The sequence below is a fragment of the Bombus flavifrons genome, chromosome 13 (assembly GCF_040668555.2).
Source record: "Bombus flavifrons isolate JBK064 chromosome 13, iyBomFlav1_principal, whole genome shotgun sequence".
Taxonomy (NCBI): domain Eukaryota; kingdom Metazoa; phylum Arthropoda; class Insecta; order Hymenoptera; family Apidae; genus Bombus; species Bombus flavifrons.
This window is the reverse complement of record NC_138454.1, coordinates 8,276,484-8,295,352: the sequence shown is the minus strand read 5'-3', so window position 1 is coordinate 8,295,352 and position 18,869 is coordinate 8,276,484. Positions and strand designations below refer to the sequence as shown.

The window sequence follows — 18,869 nt, the reverse complement described above, 5'->3', positions numbered from 1 at the left end:
TTCCACGTTAAAAGTAAGAACCCTCGGGAAGCTTCTTCCCGGATTCGTTATAATTTCATGCGCGTATTTCGCGGGTTTGCTTACGATTTAACGTTTGCTTTTAGCTCAGGGAACATGCGCGCGCGCGCGCGCGCTCGCCACGCTACTGCCTGGAATTTTTCATAAGCGTCACGCTTCTTCCCCTGCAAACTGTGTAATTTGATTAGCCCTGCGTCGCTGTTGCTCTTAATGGCTACATCGTCCGCGTCCTCGCGAAATTAACTACCAAAGTGTGCGAGGTAGCCTAACGGCCCCGTGTAATTAACGACGCGGTCGGTCCGATTCTGCGTCGTATCCCGGGCGCTGCGACGCGACAGCAGCTGATCCTCCGTGGCCAGCGAAACACCTAAGAGACCTATAGCGGTTACAGTTTAACTCTGTTGATTTTACTTATTTATGTAAGCGGCGTATCTACGTCGTTGGACACGAAAGCGACCGCGCCACGGCCATCAATCAGCCGCGAACAGCTCGCGCGACCGCGTGTAGTTTAAATACCAGAGAAGCCTTGAAAGCCGTTTCGATTAATGAAATTCCGCAACATGGCCGCAATTAACCCTCAAAGACCCGAGGCGCTGGTCGAAACGTCCAGCAGCGTGCTAATGGCGGACGCGGCTCGTGTCGCATTCGAAACGCATTTAATGAATTCGTTATCGACCGGAATCAACGTTTGCCTCGGTGCTACGAACGCCCGGACGAAGAAGCGTCACGGCAAACTTCGAATTTGCATGGGTGGAATTTTCGAACGTCCTTTCGTCGCCGTCCTCGGTCCAGGGTCCTTTGCCGAAACGAAACCTTTAACCTGCGGTGGCCTCGGTGTCTTAATTAAAACCGCGCAAGTTTCCTGATCACGGCGATTGAACGAAGCGGCGCCCATCGATGAAGGCGAGAAGCGTGACGTCGCGAAAGATTTCGAGTTCAACCGCGTGGAAAATGCAATGCCGCGGGCTTCTGTTTTCCATTAGAGTCCAACGGCACACGTGTCGTACGGAAGATTGAGCAAAAGTTTCCAAAGTCACGGGTAAAAAGCGAAACTTTTCCTTGGATCTTAGTAGAGCTTCCCATCCTGGCGAGTTTCGCGTCCAACTTTTCGGGTCGAACTCGTCGAAAACTTACGGCCACTCGTCATCGTTGATCACCGCGATGCTACAACAGGGCCAAGTATTTTCATAAATCTTCCACGATGACGCGGATTGATCGTACGATCGAGGTGCGACATAACGATTACGTTCTAATCGTTCGCAAGCCGCTGTGCGACTATCGCGCGTCAATTCGAATTCAAACGGTCCGATATCGATGCAAATTTCATGGAACCGGCGCAACATGCGCTTGGCTTTTACGCGTGGCCCAATCCAGGCCGTAACGCCAACTTTGCCATGCGTTTCCAAATCCTCTCTCTCTCCTCTCTTTCTCTCTAGCTACGTTCAAGGCAAATACGCTTTTACGATATTTTCATCCTCGAAGACTATCGCCTCGCTTTGCTCTACCCGGCAAGCACGTTTCCCACAAGTACAACTCGTAATAAAAAGTGAAAACTGTGACTTTGCATCGAGAAACTATGCGGGATCGTTTAATTTTATTCAAGCACATCCGATGCATCGTTCCCGAGGCGACTGCTACACCAACAATACAAGTTTATCCAAAATTCGTGCGACTGTTAACAGCAGGAATAATATTAATGATAAACGCAACGAAAATACGTCGAATACGAGACAAGTTTGGCCACCTGCTCGATCTACGTTCGGCTCGGTTGAAAATGAATGGAAAGGGAGAGACGGAGAACGGAAGTTACTAAGAAGCATTTGTCAAGCGCATTAACCCCACGATGCATGGCGGTGCAAGATCGATGATTCGAGTGCGACCCACGTTCGCCGAAGGACCATTCATCCTGCAATGTTTCCACGAGGAGTAGTCGAGACAACGAGGGAGGTAGAGCGTCGCGACACCGAAGGGATAATGGGGTTCGTTTTAACAAGGCAAACGTTACGATCGTCAAAAAGAGTATGCCATCTTGCTTGCAAATTAACTTCAGTCGGAGGACCGGTTGTTAGGCGCTATTATACCGACAATTCGTACAGTCGGATGGATATGCGACAGAACATATAAAAGGGTGAGAAAGAGAGGGAGAGAAAGGGGAAAAGAGAGAGAGAGAGAGAATCGTAAAAGGGACAGGATAGATACGTAGGAGTGAACGACGAGTCCGTTATTTACGGAGAGTCGAGTGTGCTCGGTGCCCCTCTCGCAGTTTCCAACGACAGAACCCTCCGATGTGACCGACCGTTTTACACACGTTAAGCGACATTGTCTACGCTTATTGTCGTGCTTCGTCTCTTCCATATCTGTTTCGTACGGCGCGGCGCTAACTCGAAGGGGGAGGGCTATAGCAGAGGACGCGTAGCGAATTAGAGTCCTGTTAATCAGTTGCTTAATTCCTTGCGCAGGTGCGTCGCGTCGTCGCATTACGAGATACGAGGATCCGTAATTCTGCTGTCTGATTTCCTCTATCCTTCTCTCGTTTTCGATAGAGAAGCATCGTAATTTAATATCGGGCAATTTGTCCGACGTTCGAGAAAACGCGATCGACAGATTCGATAGATCCGTTTCGCTGTAAGAACGAAACGATGCAAGAAACAGGAGGAGCAGCAGTCAGTTTATAAATCGTGGCTTGTCTTTGTCATCGAGGGAGATTCAGTGGAATCTGACGCATGGAGTCTCGTGTTGAAATTTTTCGTAGTCCCGGGAACGGAGAGGGCCATCGTTTAAAAAGGAGAAAGAGACGAGGAGAAGAAGCGGGGAGGGTAGAAGAGGAGGCAAAGATGGCGAAGAGACGCGAAGGGTGGCATCGGGGGGCTTACGCTTTATTGCGTATTTACATATTTTCACGGAATCCCCTCGACGTTTCATAAAATTCAACGTCTTTACAAGGGTCGGCGCGATCCCGTTCTCAGGACGCTTCGTCGACACTTTATACCTTTGAATTTCTGCGACAAAGATTTTCCCCCTTACTGGCAGTTAGAGTGGAGCACGAGTCGCTAGCGTTCCCTCTTATTTTTCGAGGGGATCGGTTCAACGAAACAGACCGACTCGCTCGCTCGGAGAAAAAGCACATTGCTGGATCGGGTGAATTTAAAATTGATCGGCGATGCTTTCGAGTATGTAAATCGCGTTTGGCAATTACCATCGAATGTTTCGAGAATTTTTCACTCGCATTCTCTCGCTACAGCGAATGCAAAGCAAGAGCAACCGACGATGGAAACTCGTAGATTGTATTTCCGTCTGGAGGAACAAAGCGGAAAGTTTCTCGTGATACGGGTGTCGCGGTTCAAACTTTGCGTCGAATTTCGCGGCTCCGGAGTTAAACTCGAAACGATCCGGAAGATGCCGGGATCAAGAACGGATCAGAATAGCGGACGACCGATTCTCGTCGTACGGATCCGTAAAATCGAGTCGCTTTGAATTAATTAGGACGTTTACGAGCGCTCTGGTTCGCACGGTATTTCAGGCGCGACTAGAGCCTCGTAAAATTCGACGGCAGGCTAAATTAAAGCTGTGACATCGCCTGCGGCGATGTATCGAAGTTAGCCTCGTAGGTTTCAAAAATTCCAAAAATCTACGGCTGATATCGTCGAGAGGGAAACGACGAACGATGGCCAAGGAATTTTCGAACCGCGAATCGAGTATGCTCTGAACGGACTGTATCGCGAGAGGAATGTAGTTTGCTGGCAAGCAGGCTAATTGAGATGTCGGCCTCTAGAGAGTAGAACGAATAGTTCAGCTTACCCTCATTTCCGTTTCCTCCCCTTCGAGATTCCCCGTCGAGCAGCCGTGGCGCGCTTAAAGCGTAACGACGTCGCTTCCGAATTATTAATAGCACCTTATCCCTTGGGAGCACCATTGTTGTCCGAGGTCTAGACCCTCTCGGCGTCGTCTAGTGGGTGACGACTGCCGATGACGATTGCGCGAGACCTACGCGATGGATATAGAAACGTACACACCACTCCAAGGGGAGAGCGAAAGCCGCGCAGAGGGAAAGACGCGCGTCGAGGGATTTACAGCTGCGTTCGCTCGCTCGTCAGAAAGAAACGGTCGTCTTTGTTTCGAAACGACAGCCACCGTTGACAAGATGTAGAGTCATCGAGCACGATCACAGGATCGATAAAACGTTGAATACTCTAAACTTTATCGACGCGCATTGGCGCGCTGCGGAATATTAACATGCAAGCTTTCACCGATCACCGCGACAAGTTCGACATGCAAAACCAAAGAGTCGTTAATCGTGGTACAGACGACAGACGCTGTAGCCTCGAGACTCGGTGCGGTGTCATCGTTTAGGCCGGAGATAGAAATCGGGTGAATTCCACGCGGATTTCCGCGAGTGCAGCTTCCGAAGGTTCTCGCCGTTGACGAGCGTGCGTTCGAGTTACCGCGTACAACGCGTCGCTGCGTTAAACTCGAATCGACGCGCGTTTCGTTCGAAATCGATGGACGAATATTCGACGAGCGTCGAGTACGACGTTCTCAGGTTTGGAACAACTGTTAAGAAGCTGGCTGAGTTTTCGAAAAGAGATTAAGACTATGGGCGAGGTTACTCGGCAGTTGGTAGACGGAACGTACAGCCTGTCCGACGAGGCAACGTAACGTTACGTCGCGTGGATGTCTGTCGCCGGTGTTACAGGCTGTGCAGTTGCCGTTGCATTGTGCAAAGCCGGCACCCGGCCGCGAGACACTGAGTTACGAGCCACGGAAGGGAGGTCGCGACCACGTCCGGTTGTAATGCAGTTTGCGCAACAATAGGAGCCACAATAGGCCAAGGGAGCCACGGTAACGTCGCTCTCCCTTCGGAGACGTTGGCCTTTGACCGAGGATCAAAGCGTTGTGCTCCCTCTCGAACGTCCGACCTCGCATTATCCTTGCTGGCCGCAGTCCTTTAACGGACGACTGAGATCGACCGAATTTCGCGGTTAATGAAATTTCCCAATGACGCCACGCCGCGCCATTGTCGTTTTTATTAGTTGGCGAGTTTTAGCGTTTACCTTTCGATCCGAGGAGGAATTCGAGCGTGCATGGAGCACGACGCGACCTGGCGCGCCAGTCCATGTTTCGATGACATTTTTCGCCGGAGTCGCGAGAGCGTACCGTTTTCAACGAAGCGTAGCGAGCCGCGAGCTTTCGCAAATGGTGCGAACAACGCCGTTAAAATGGACTCTGGTAAACAGCGCGAGAACCAAAGCAATTTGATGGTAATTTTCGTTTCTCCGCGGTGTGCAGAGATACGATCGATGTGCTTGCATAGGTAGGACCTTATCGATCGCGCGCGAATTTACCTGTAATTATGACGAAACGCGATTCGGAGCAGCAGGTCGCAAGTTTAACGAACTGGGACGAAACTGGTTCGAACGCGACATCGTCGATCGCGCGCAACCGAAAAAACTCCATCATTGGCACGGAGCAAAAGTTTGGTGGCAGCGATCGGCCAAAAAAGGACGCGCAAGGACCATCATTTGAATACCGACCGAGTTCCGGATCAGAATTTCAAACGAGATTTCTGTTTAAAGTATGCTTAATCAACGTACTTTTGCCGAAACTTTGATCGTTGCTCGTTAACGGATGTATTATACTCTGCTTTTTCCGGCGAGGTCGTTTCGTTTATCGCCATCGACGAGAAACTCGCGAACGGATCTCGTTTCTCGCCGTTTCCACCGTCAAGGAAAACTCAACGAACGAAAGAAGGAGAAGAGAGGGAAGAGAGCGGGTGGAAAGTTGATCGGTTTAAACCCGAGCGCGCGAGAAAAAGAACTATCGATTCCAGGCGACGAAGCTCATTGCGAACGGTCTAGGGCTACATTCGTATTTTACTTGCGACGCGACGGTCGCGTGCAACTTCCCAGCGAAATCAATGGCGAAGTAAACGTGAACGTCGGTCGACAGCGTGAAATTGAATTAATCCTGAATTAAGAAATGGCGCGCAGGGTAGAACAAGAGCAAAAGAACCGCGAGACGAGCAAGAATTCCGATGGTAGGGAAATCGGAAAGTACCGGACGAGATGGTCGCGGCCAGAGTACGGATAGACTCCTCTCGCGAATGTTCTTAGAAAACTTTAAATAACGTTTGTAAACTCCGGCCAAAGTAATTCGCGTAAGAAAGCCAGATTCGGGACTCGCGATGAGTGGCGAATCGAGTTTTCAAGTTGAAGAATAATATCGCGTTTTCGCGGGCGATTATATTACGATCGGGTTGCCATTTACTCGACGTTGCTACATCGTCAGCAGGATGCCGGAAGTCAAACGATCGATTACAAAAACCGACACGACGCGACGATCGCCGTGTCTGTGAGCTCTCGTTCAACAAGTTCCGTCGCTTTGCTCGGGAAATAATATCGAGAAATTAATCAACGATTTTCAACGTTTCCACCCGTTGAACGTTAATTCGTTTTCTGTTTTCTTCTGCCGAAAGTCAACGACGACCGAGCGATTCTCTCGAGCGGATACAAACACAGCCGCGTTGCGCTCCTTAATTAACTTACTATCCCGTTAAATTACGTTCTAAGTAATAAAGCGAGACGAGTTTCTTGATCCATCGAGCGCCCCGCGGTCGCTCGTCCTTCACCTTTGACTGTGGTAGGGCACGGACTTTGAGTCCTGCTCGAACGACACCAATTACTCGATCCTCGATTATGGATATTTGCTTGTCGCGCGCGTCAATACTGTCACTTAACAAGCAAATACCCAGATCGAGGCGAGTTAGATAGGGGCAGAATCTGCATCATCAATGGACCACTACCACGGTGAAATAAACGCGCGCGACAATAGCGAAACGGTGTAAGCGTGGAAATTCTGTACGTGAAACGTTCGGCTGTTTCCCGGTGATAGCAAGAACCATCGCTTTAACGCTTCGATTACTTGCAGTTTACAGCCTAGTGAAATTATTAGGGTTCATGGCGAGCAAAGTGACGCGTCCACCGCATCCACGACATAATTAGCGCAACGACATCGTATTTCAGAATATGGCGCGAGTCGTGATCGGCGGCAAACTATTTCCTCCCGTCGCAGAAACTATAGAAACGTGTGACGTCGCGACACAGCGGTCGGAAACAAAGTGATCCGTAAATAGCGCGAAAAAGCTATTTCGCGATCGATTTCATTCGAATCTAGAACAACGACCATTTCCGTGTGCGACGGTATCGGGTTTCGGTATAACGCGCACCGAGCCCACACTCCGCCGGTTTTTCTCTCGAGCCGAGTCGAACCGAACCGAACCGAAAAACGGTGAACGCGAGCGAATTCGATCACGCGGTGATCTCCCGGTTTTGGCTGAACGCTCGAACAGCGACATCGCGCGTAGACTGTGGCTGCGATTCGACGCGCGCGATATCGCTTACTTTTTGACTCGGCATGCACGATGCACGCGCACAGCTGCGGCTGCCTGTCGAGTTCCGACGGAAGTCGATCCCGCGCCAGCGAACCGTATCGCGTGCGACATTTGCGGCTCGTTTTATCCAGCGCTAACGAAACGATTCGTCCGAAAGGGAAAATAAGCGCGAGAACGTCGAAACTGCGTTGGCCAGGCGACGCTAATACGACGCATCGCAACCCGGCAAAAATCTTCCGTCTGTGGGGGAACGACGATGTTCGATCGAGCAGCAAGAGTGTACCAGCCGGTGGTAGCGTGCTAATTAAAACCGTGAATAATTGACCGTTCGCCGCTTTCCAATAATTAATTCCATCGTCGGTGATAACGTCACGATTCATTCCGTATGGAGCGTAGGGAAAACGCAACTGGATTCGTGTGGCCGCGACACCCGCGTACCGTCTCTCGTCACCTATACGCCGCACACACGTCGCCGCTTTATCCGCGCTTCGATATTCCTGACACGCCGACACGTTGCACACCGTTTGTACCGGCCGATTTCCCTACGTATCGACTCAACTTGCGCTTGTTATTTCCATAAACTAATACGATCGTTTAACGGTCTGTCAGTTGACTGAGCTTCGTGTCGCATCGTGCAACGCATCGTACTATGTGGAAAATTCCCAGTCGGAATCGACGAGCCACGACCGCCAATCTATGCGCGGTAACGTTGCCCGTGAAATTTTATCTTTCGACTAACCTTTATCGCGGCCTTCTTTTTCCTTTTGCGCGAGCCATTCGGCTCGAACGGCGACGCTTGTTTCAGATAATTCACGCGCGAGTCGATCGGCTTTACCGCTTATTATCTAGGAGAACGATGTGGCAAACAATGTCACGCGTTTCCATAAAAATATTTTCCTGCTGACGGCCCTTGCTTAATATATACTGAATAATATATTCAGCTACAAAAAAGGCATTCGTTTATTTTATGACCTTGGGGCGGAAGATAAATTACGAGAAGCATTTGCAGCCAACCAGGGGACGTTGACTGTGATTTTGCGTTGCAACGAACGTAAAGGATTACCGCGTGTACCCGAAATTTCATTTCGCGCCTGGTACATTTCGAAAGACGCTGAAATTTGCAAGACTATCAATCGTGGTCGCTTAATCGCGCGCGAAAGAGGTCTCGTTATGTTAATGAGATTTTCGTGCGGCTAATAAGCGCGTCAATCGGAAGAAAAGGCGCCCGCGTTCAGCAGCCGAGTCCGCAGGAGAACGACACGGAAACGAGCGAACTCGTTTCCGAGAGAAGGGGTAACCGCGACTCGATAGAGTGGCAAATGCGAAGAGAAATAGAGCGAATAGGTGGGACGATCGTATGGCGAAAAAGGCGACCGGTGAAAGGCAACTCGGGAGAAAGAGAAGAGTAGAGTCGTGGCAGGCGCGTAGATTGGCAGCTGCAGACGGAAATAGAGGCACCCGGAGCACGGATCGAGCGACAGGAACGCTCGATCGCCGGACAGACAGAGAGGGAGGAAAAAATTAAGAGCAACGAGGAGTTGAGAGCAAAGAGGACAGCGGATCGAAGTACGCGCCGCGTCGCGATCTGCCAATTCATGGCCGCGTCGCGAATATCGCACTCGATCGCTGGACGCATCGACATCGAGATAACGCGAATTATCGCGCCGCCAGTCTGTCGTTGGTTTCGTTTATTCGTAAAGCAAACGGTTCCGCACGACCTAAGCGCACCGACGCGTTTCCGGGGCAAGGAATCGCCTTTCAAGAACGTGTCAATAATTTCGCGATTACGTAACCAGATGGTCAAATCGATCGGTGGGACAGGATCAGGTTAACGCAGTTCTTAGGTAAATCTCAAAATTCAACAACTATTCTCAAATTTCGAGCGAAACTAACTTGGAGCGCAGGAAGCCCTAACGTAAGCTCTGAACTCGATTTATCACGTAGTTATCGAGGAATTGTTAATAGAAATCGGTGCGTTTTAACACAGTGGCGTATAGCGGATTTGAAAACAGAGGGTTTTAATTTTATGCTTCTTCCTGAAACAGGAAAACTATATCTAAGAACTGTGCCAAAATTGGCACGAAGTTATATCGAAATGTGACGAAGTAAATTTATTAATTTATGTAAAACTGTTCACACAGTTTTTTTCCGGATGCTAATGAAGAAATAGGTTCACTTGCAAATTTTCTAGGAAGCTACGCGAAGCAACCGACATCGCGATATCGCACAATAGATATGTTTAGACATATCAATAGCGTGCGATGATTTATTCGAATACACTAATTTATTTAATGCTAATTTTGTAAAAAGATAAATCAATGTACAAAAAAGAAAATGCACAATTGTTTGAAATTTATGGCAAGTTTGAGTAGTATTAATTCCGACTTTGATTCACTTATTCTTGTTAAGTAATTTCCTCGAGTTTGACGAATTTCCTTTGATAATTATGAATTCTAGAAATAAAATGTCGCAGTTTTATTCAATTCTCCAATGACATATTGTACATATTTGAAATAAATTTTTACTACCATACTTTTAACAAAGATATTATTACGCAATTTACGAAGTAAAATTTATTTAACGTTATAACATCTGTTAAACGAACTTATATGTCCGTCTTTACATTTTGCTTTTAATAATACTTTCCGCTTTATAACTTACATTAAATAAAACGCTACGAATAGCGACGTTGTCAAGTCCGCTACTTTAATTAATTACGTTAGTCAGTTTAATATTCTATTTTTTTTATCGCAATTACTTATATTAACGTTTTAAAAACGAATATAGATGATGGTAAAAATTATTATTTTCACTTCCATAGTATCATAACATTTTTATATTTATTGTTTATTAACGAACTTCAATTTGACTGAAACAGTTGGTCAAGAACCAGTCAAGAACGTGTGTCGACGCATCGCTGCTACTCGCCACGACCCGAAACTAATTTTGCGACGCGCAATTTACGTTAAACCAGCGATTTGGATGCAAACGTAGAGTGAAAAATTGGTTCGTAAATGGACGAAGAAGGCGAATCGTTTTCACGGCGATAGCAAATATCGATGGCTGAAATAAAAGTCGGCTAAATAGAAACTCGTCTAAAAAATTTAACATCACAACGCGGAATACGCTGATCCGATTATTTACACGGTTTTAATTAAGTCACACGGAAAGCCTCTTGCGAGCATAATATTATTCCGCAGCTGATACTATCGGTTATTTGAAAGGTGGGTAAAACGTAGAGAAGACAGTGCGGTCGACCTGAATCGTTTGGAGTATTCGACGAATCATTGTAATTAAACGTAAACAGAGCTGTAGCCGTATGCGCGTGTTTCAGAAGAAGAGAGAAAAAGAGGCGAAAAGAGAGAGAGAGAAACGCTGAAGAACTGTCAGTAATTGCCAGACCAAAGAGCAAAGATGAAATAGTGTTTCTTTACGAAGTAAGAGATCACGGGAGGTTCACAGGTGATTCCGTGCATAGGGAAATTCAGAAATTCCGGTAAAATTCTTAATGTAATTACGGAGGATCAAAATGAAAAGGGAGAAAGATACGTTCGATACGTCTCCGTAATTCCGTCAAAGAGGAGAAAACTTGTAACCTCTTTCGAGTGTTCTCTACGTAACCTTACAACTGCTTCTCGTTTCGCTCGTTAAAATTGCGAACCGACCAGCGATCTCTTTTTGACTCGATATTTCCAACCGACGTCGAAGACTAATCTAAAAAATGAATTCGGTACTTTTCATTTGAAAATGGACAAAGACTCGTTTACCTGGAATCCCGTTAGGAATTCAACGTGGCTACGTGCTCGTAAAAATTAATGGATCTCCTAGAGACAAAAAAATTCGCGTAATATCCCAAAGCTCTGTAGACCTTTCCCTAATCGGAAGAAAAGACTGCAGTTCGCAGGAGAATATAAACGCTTCCGGTCATTCTAAATTTATCTACGATCGCTTTCGGAAACAAAATAATCAATTTCCTTTCGACGCTACCTACACATCTTGGCGCGCACTTTACGATCAAATGAAGAGGCCTTTCACATTTCCAGAGACTGTTTCACATTTCCAGTTACCAAGACTGTTTTTGTTCCGTGTCGCTCGATCCGTCTCGTAATAATCTGCCTCAGTGACGACCTGTAACGTCCGGCCTTTATTTCCGGCTCGTTCGTTCCACCATCTTTCTCGTTACCTCATCATTGCCGCAATGTTACGTTACACGTACGCGAGTGCTCGTTCCCGTTCACCGCCTACACCCACATCCATTGTGTCGCGCGTATTCGAATAATTCGCGACGACCGAGACGCTCCGTTTATCGAACCGACTTCAGTCATTAACACCGCTGCCGTGGAAACACCGCTCGTTGCCTTTGAATATTTATATACATGCTATCAACACGTACCATGGCTCTATTTGTCATTCCTTATCGCCATTTCTGTCCTCCAGCGACGTCGTGTTTTGCTTGCCAGCGAATTCTCGATCAACCCAAACGACCGTCGAAACACGCCGCCAAGACGAAGAATCGAACGCGTCGGTGGATGGTTCGACCGGTCGTTGATTTCGGGTTTCCGGTTCGATAAACGCGACTTTAGAATGTCGGCCTTATTAGCGCGGTTAATTCGGCGAAATGAGAGAGTGGGCGAAAGGACAGGGCAAAACCGTTTGAATCGCGCATCGGTTAAGCCGAGAATGATTGCCTCTAATTCCTAGCCAGCAGAGTAACAAGAAACTTCCTAATGCTTTCAACATGTTCGCTGCTGGTCGGTATCAGAGCTGACTCGCGGTAGTCGGTTTTTGTAGGGCGCGCACCGTGGGAGCCAGTTGCCTGCTGCCTCGAATCTCCATCGCGTAAACGAAACGGTCGCGCCGGTTCCCTCCTCTTCGATTAGAGGTCCGACCAAATTCAAAAGCCATCGGTGCACGGGATACGACGCTGCAAGCTTCATTAGCGGCGAATTCGATACGTCGCTCGGTACCAGACCGTTGCGTCTCTGATAGACGCGCGTTTTACCGGCGAATCAGTGACGATAATATTTGCCGGGAAGTTATCCAGCGAAATTAACAACTCGGACTCCGAGCATCGCGCTCGACGTTGCATCGTCCATCAGCTATACCCTGATTTCCTACACTTTTGCACTATACGACTCCGAGTGGATTACTCTTCGCTAACGCAACCTGTTCATTCGCTGGATCGCGTTTAACCGCGACACCGACAGGCGCAACGAAATTCGCCGTGTATCTAGCGACGTCCTAAGTTAAAGCGTCGTCTAGAGACATCGGTTGATACTATGAATTCCGCGGCGGCTGTTTTAGCTTTACTACTGTTGAGGTTATTCGATGTATAAACAGAGAAAACTCGTGGATAAATTGTGAGGCAGAAAATATATTTAAATAGAAGAGTAATTATAAGTAAGAATACAATTTGAGCTGGTCCAGATCCGCACGCTAGCTGTGTTACCCAATAACTGAAAACCCCGAAGCCAACGTCGCCTGTCTACTGTTTATGGTCTGTCTTCGTCGCAGTCTTTTGTCTACACGCTGTCGATGGCTTCAGTGCTTGAGAAAACTAAAAAAGACCAGATGTAGAGTTTTCTTAGACGTGGTGACCACTTCAACAACTACGATAGCCATCGAATCACGGGCAAGATGCAGCGAGACGAATTTAAGAGAGTAACACGTCGCTTTATTGCGAGAACAACGATAATGCGATGGCTAGGCATCCGACAGCTGTGACCACGACAACGACGTTAAATCTTCTTTCAAAGATCTTCTTTCAAATTCGCGTAATCTGGTCGATGGAATAATTTCGCTAGACATCGCACCACGTGCGACCACGTAGCAACTTCGCCAGAGTTTCGTAGTTTTCTACGAGTACCAGCTTCTGCGGCCGATATTTACATAAAATATCAATGATAGAATCAACTTGATCAAAGCGATGGATGCAAATATGGAGAAAGGCAATTTCACGAGATAATCGCACAGTCGGTCTCCTGCTACCCTTTCCTTTCCCTCCTGGTTGCTGAGTTATTCGTATTTAGAGATCCCCACCATTGCCACGCCAAATAAAAGAGATGTTTCCTGGTTTCGCGCACACCGCCGCCTGTAAATGTGCGTGCGCTTGGAACCTTAATAAACGTGCTTTCGTCACGGCCGTGTATAGAAACACGAGCTGAAATTAAATGCGATAGAGTGCAATTTCTCGACGGATTCCCCGTGGATCTATCGCGCGTTGCGTGAATTCCCTTTTATCGAAGATCCGCGTCTAGAGAGCGCACCTCGATGCTCGAGCGTCGCGAGTATCCTTCGCGGAGACGCGACTCGACGCGATGGGATGGAAATGCGCGCCAAACGGGTATATACATAGCCGTAAAGCGTAGAGGGACAAAAGGAAGTCAGGAAGTAAGGGAGGAGAAAAGCAGGGAAATGGGACGCATAGCGAAAGCAAGGGTTGGCAGCGGAGAGCGGAGGTCGAAAGGAGAACGGCGAGCTCCGACGCGACAAACTTCGAACAAGTCGAGCAGTCTGAAATCGAATGGAGTTTCGGAGACTTAGCAGAGTGAAAAATTGCAGGAGCAACTTTCACGATGCTCTGAGACCCATTAAGCGGCTCAACAAGTACGGTTCCAGTAACCGTTTTGTCCATGGACTTTGAATCGAGCCAGAGAGCGAGAAAGTGAGACTACGTGCGCGCTGTATTGGAAAAAGAAAGCAATGCAAAACGGCGCAGAGGCGGTATGGTCGAAGGGAAAATTGTTTGTCGGAATGGCGGAACGGGAGCTCCCCAAGGGGAAGAGTCCAGGCAAAAAACACCAACTAGGAAATACGCTGGTAAAGGAGCCAAATGCGACGATATCGCCCGTGCCTTTTAACCGAATGTTGGCGCGCCGTGTCATTTACCACATTTTTTTCAGCCGGTTCTTACTCCGAACACGCTGGTTTAACGGAATGCGGAACAGTGGATTCTGCTTTTCGTTCAAATCAGCGTATCGACGACTTCGCTTGGACGACGAGTCGCACTAATTAGCTTTCCCAGGTTACAAGCGAGATACCGTTTCCCGCTTTCTGATTTTTCCCGATTTCCTCAGAAAGCGACGATGTCAAGAATGATCTCGTCCTGACTTCCTGCTTCGAGTGAACGATCAAATATTTCCAAACATCGTGTCGGGAATATCTGTGGGAAGTCAAATATCAAAGCTACTCGACATCGCGCGATTATTCTTCTCGATGAATATCAGATTTTCCTTCGTTTCTTCGATGTTCGATCAACGGGAGCTGCAGCGCGTTTCGACGATCCGCGTCTCACGGCGACAATAACTCTATTGTTTTTAATCCTTATGCGGAACTCATTAAGAGAGGCGATCTTTGCGATTCGCTTTCATAGAAATAGATTGCATTGTTAGCGGTATTTCCCTTTTGCCATCTTCAACCGGTGCCCCGCTCCACGATCTTTTTCAATTTCATTGAAACCTCCGGCTGCAAGTTGAATTTTTTACAGAACCAAGAATCAACGGTACCTGCTAATTTGTAACTTGTCCATAGTCGAACTCGGTAACGAGTTCGGACGCAAACGGAATTTATTTAAATGGAGGTGGTCTTGGGAAAATGGCAACGAAGCGGAGGAGCGAATGAAAGAGCGTACGGAAAAAGCCGGAAACGGGAAAGCAAGAGCGATCGCGAGGTGGCGGATAAACTGCAGAATTCTAAAAGAAGACAGGAACACTCTAATTACTCTTTATGTATTCGAGTGCCGTAGTATTCGTAATTAAGCAGAGATTTTCGGAAAAGTCCGATTCTGCGAGAGGTAAACTAACTATGAAAATAGTAGGGGCGAAAGGGGAATAGACCAACTGCGTCAGAGTACGAAACTTATGGAAAGAAAGTCACTTACTCGTGAAACGTGAAAGCGAACACGAACGGACAAAGCGAGTGGTGTTCGTCATTTTTTCGATGCCCTGGTCCGTTCTGCTCTAGTAGTCTAATTCGGTTTAGCTTTCCCCTCTTTCCAACCAGCATCATTCTTTTTCGCGAGATTTTCTTCGGAGAAAAGTTTCGGCAGGTCTACTTTGCGAAGACGTGCTAGAAAACTTTAGTTTTATTTCGTTTGTCGTATAAAAAAAACCTGCGAGTTCGATCAATTTCTCGTCGAATTCCCTCCTTGCAGAGTAGCTCTTTCGAACAGCCGCTTTCGCATCACGTATCACGACCTACACGTCCGTCTAATTATTTGTTTACTTATCTCTGACAGGATTCGCACTTTTCGATGTAACGCGAGTAGTAGATCGAAGAAACGTATACGGTTCCTGCCCTATGTACTTCCTGTTCCGGTATTTCCGTCGCTTCGCCGAGAGCTCGATCGTGCGTCGCCGAGCTTTTCCGCGTTTTACGCTCTAATTGGTTCATTTTCAAATTTTTTCTCGCTTCCGCTCTCGTACGAGCGTGTAGAACCACAGAGCCGAGGAATTTCGTAATAAACGCAAATCCTTGTTAAAGAGCGCGCGCGCAGCCCAAGGTGCCGTAAATTTTCGACAGCTTTAAAGGCAAACATGAAGGCTAAAAGCAGACGTAACCAAGTAAGCACAAAGTGCATACCGCGCTTTTCAGTCATCAACACTTTCGTGTTTCGTGCTGCGCCGCGTGCTACGAACGCCGTAGAAACGGCGTATTTTGACCCGTTGCAAGTCCAACTTCACTCTGCAACGACACCGTACAGGGGGCCATTCTTGCTTCATGGAAAGAGTAGGAAAGGTTAGGCTACCTAGAAATGCTCTCCGCCAAGGACACTTGTCGTTCGTGAAGCTTGGCGGATCTTCTAAGTGGAAGCCGCATCGATTAAACGCGGACCCTTCGTTCGTTTCAGATCTACCAAATTAAGAGGCGAGTCGAAATACGAAAATGTCGTCCGATCTGCCCATTTCGGAAACGGAGAAGAAATCGGGTGTGTCGAAGATCGAGCGATTATTTCTCTTAGCATCGATCGTCTCGAGCGCTACAAGCAGCGTAATCTTTGCTAGCAGTACTTTGCGAAGCGGCTTGCGAATCGACCACGGCCTACGTTTTACCACGCACGGATCAAAAATCGAGACGAAACTCCGTGGAAACTCCGTGGAAACGAGGCAACAGCCACTCGAACGTTAATTACGGGCCGGGCCGGTACCGTTCGATCGAACCCCGTTCTCATACCTTTGGGTTTAGTCGCGTTCCACGTTCAGTTCAAACGGAAATGATAGTCGAACAACGGCCTACTGTTTTCCCATTTATTCGGCGAACGATTGTCGTTGGCCTATGTAAATTGAAAGCGTCCGACGAACCACGACATTTTGCAATAACGCCTTCGCGACACGATAATCGATTTATCCCTTTAAAAATGACGAACAATGCAAAATTCGGCCGAACATCGTGCAATTTTTCGACCGCGCCACGATCGTTAACCGACAACGATGTTTCCATCGAAAACGCGCTATCTGATTTGGCTTAGCTCGGAAGAATGGTAGTTAGAGGACTTCTTGCGAGCCGATTCTCGTCGGAGCTTAAAGAGATCGGAGCCAGTGAACGTTCTGCGGATGGCGCCTCGTTGATCCCGGAAATCCACGAAAAAGTCTCCACAGAGCCATAACTTTTATCCTCCAACTGCACTTTCCTACTTTTCAGATCTGGACCCGAGATAAGGAAAGCCGCGTCTTATGTTCGTTAACCTACGTTAAAGAGGACACCCGACGTTACTTCTTTCCTCGGTGAAACGGTTTTGCGCGATTTCGCGCTTTCAGAATCTTCCCTCTTCCGTTTGTTTCAAACCTGATCGAACTTTGTCAATTTTCTCTCCTCGCTTATCATCCGTGCGTTTCTCAATCGATCATCGTGCGAGACGCGCACGCAGATAAACATTCTCCAAGAGACCTTTTCGTTCGTACCTACTTCTAACAAACACGATATCTATGTGTGTCAGCGTTGCGAGCTCATTACGACCGCTGTGTAACTCGCGAAATACGTACCATCGTCGAACGACCGAGTGTAAATGTCTGTGTCGCACCGTGGACTCACAATCGTACGTTGGTTCGTCGCTTCCAGCATTGAACTCACTCTATGTAAGTGCGATAAGGACCGAGTATCCTTTGAATATTCCGTTATCGTTTATACGCATCCCTTGTCAGCAGTTTCACCGTCGGAGAAGTATAACGTGGAGGGACGCGCGTACGCGCGGATGTACTACTAATTATACAGCTTTGTTTGTTACCGCTGACCGGCCACTGACCAACGTTGAATAATTCGAGGTATTTCGAACGGCGCGATACTTTGCACAGAACGTAGAGGCCGGCCGGGCCGTTTAACGAGTCCGTAATCCCTAACAAAAGGGGCTTAGCGAGAGGCAAGAGCTTAAGTATCGCGGCCGTTGCTTTAACGCGATTCCTCCGCAGAATCGATGCGATAACACTGACCGAACCAGCAATGCGGGTTGAATAAATCGATTCGATTTCAATACGCGTAACTAAACTTTAGCGAAATTCCGACTCGAGCCGCGATAAACTTTTGCTTTGGAATTCTCTCCGATCGTGGATAGATCAAACCCTTCGCGTTATTGCCATTTTTATTCAATTAGCAGACTTCAGACTTCTCGGTATGCGCGATGTTTTGTGTTGGTGAAACAAATAATTTCAAATTTCAGGCGCAACACCGATGATTCTATACATATTTACATATTTCATACATACATACATATTTGATTCTGTCTCTTGTTTAACGTTACATAGAACATGAGGTTGGGGTTAGGTATTAGATAATTAATAATAGACGCTTGTGTATATATACACACATATAAATGTGTTTGCAAGATGTTCAAACATTCAGGCAAAACGTCACGTTGTAGACGGCTGATGTACGTTGCAGTTCGGTTGCATAAGAATTTTGACAAATATTCTCCGATCGATTTTCGTTTTCGTTGCTGCGTATATAGAAAATGACCCGTTATTCGACAAGTCGTTAAAACCGAAGCATCGATAGTGTTTGATGACGACTATTGTCGTCGTAACGGACTCTAACCAAATTCACTAGATACGGCGTGTTCTTATCGTTGGAACAGCAATTATCGTTGAATATTTGAAATATCACCTAGTAAAATAATTCGACCAAGTTTCGTCGAATAGCTGGCAGAGTATTTGCACGAGCGTACAGAACGACTTGATGCCGTCAGCTTAGCCCCACGGTATACAAGGAAGTACACTTAGAGCCGAAGACCAGGCTGAAGTACCGTACAAATCTTACCGCAGGGGTCGAGTTTCCGGTTCCGCGGAAGCACATCTACCACAATGGCCGAACGATGTCGCCCAAAAGCTCTACCACGACCCCTCGGGCCTCATGAAGTTATTGAATTAAGATTTTTCCGCGAATCTCTCACCATTTTTCCGATCACCGATAATCGATCATTAATCTCCGTTTCCTCTTTCTCGGTTACACTCGCGTCGTTTAACCGAAGGTACCG

General features: G+C 47.4%; 1 protein-coding gene across 2 annotated transcripts in view; it reads right to left on the bottom strand.

Moving 5' to 3' along the window:
• LOC138186344 (kin of IRRE-like protein 1) overlaps positions 1–18,869 on the bottom strand; it is a 256,576-nt gene that overhangs the window by 162,348 nt on the left and 75,359 nt on the right. The window contains exon 1 of one of the 2 annotated variants that reach the window (XM_069126143.1): positions 3,817–4,051. The exons of the other annotated variant lie outside the window; for it this stretch is intronic. Coding sequence (XP_068982244.1) covers positions 3,817–3,931 — 115 coding nt within the window. The 5' untranslated portion in view covers positions 3,932–4,051. Of the gene's footprint in view, positions 1–3,816; positions 4,052–18,869 lie in introns of those variants that run through there. 2 annotated transcript variants of the gene reach the window in all.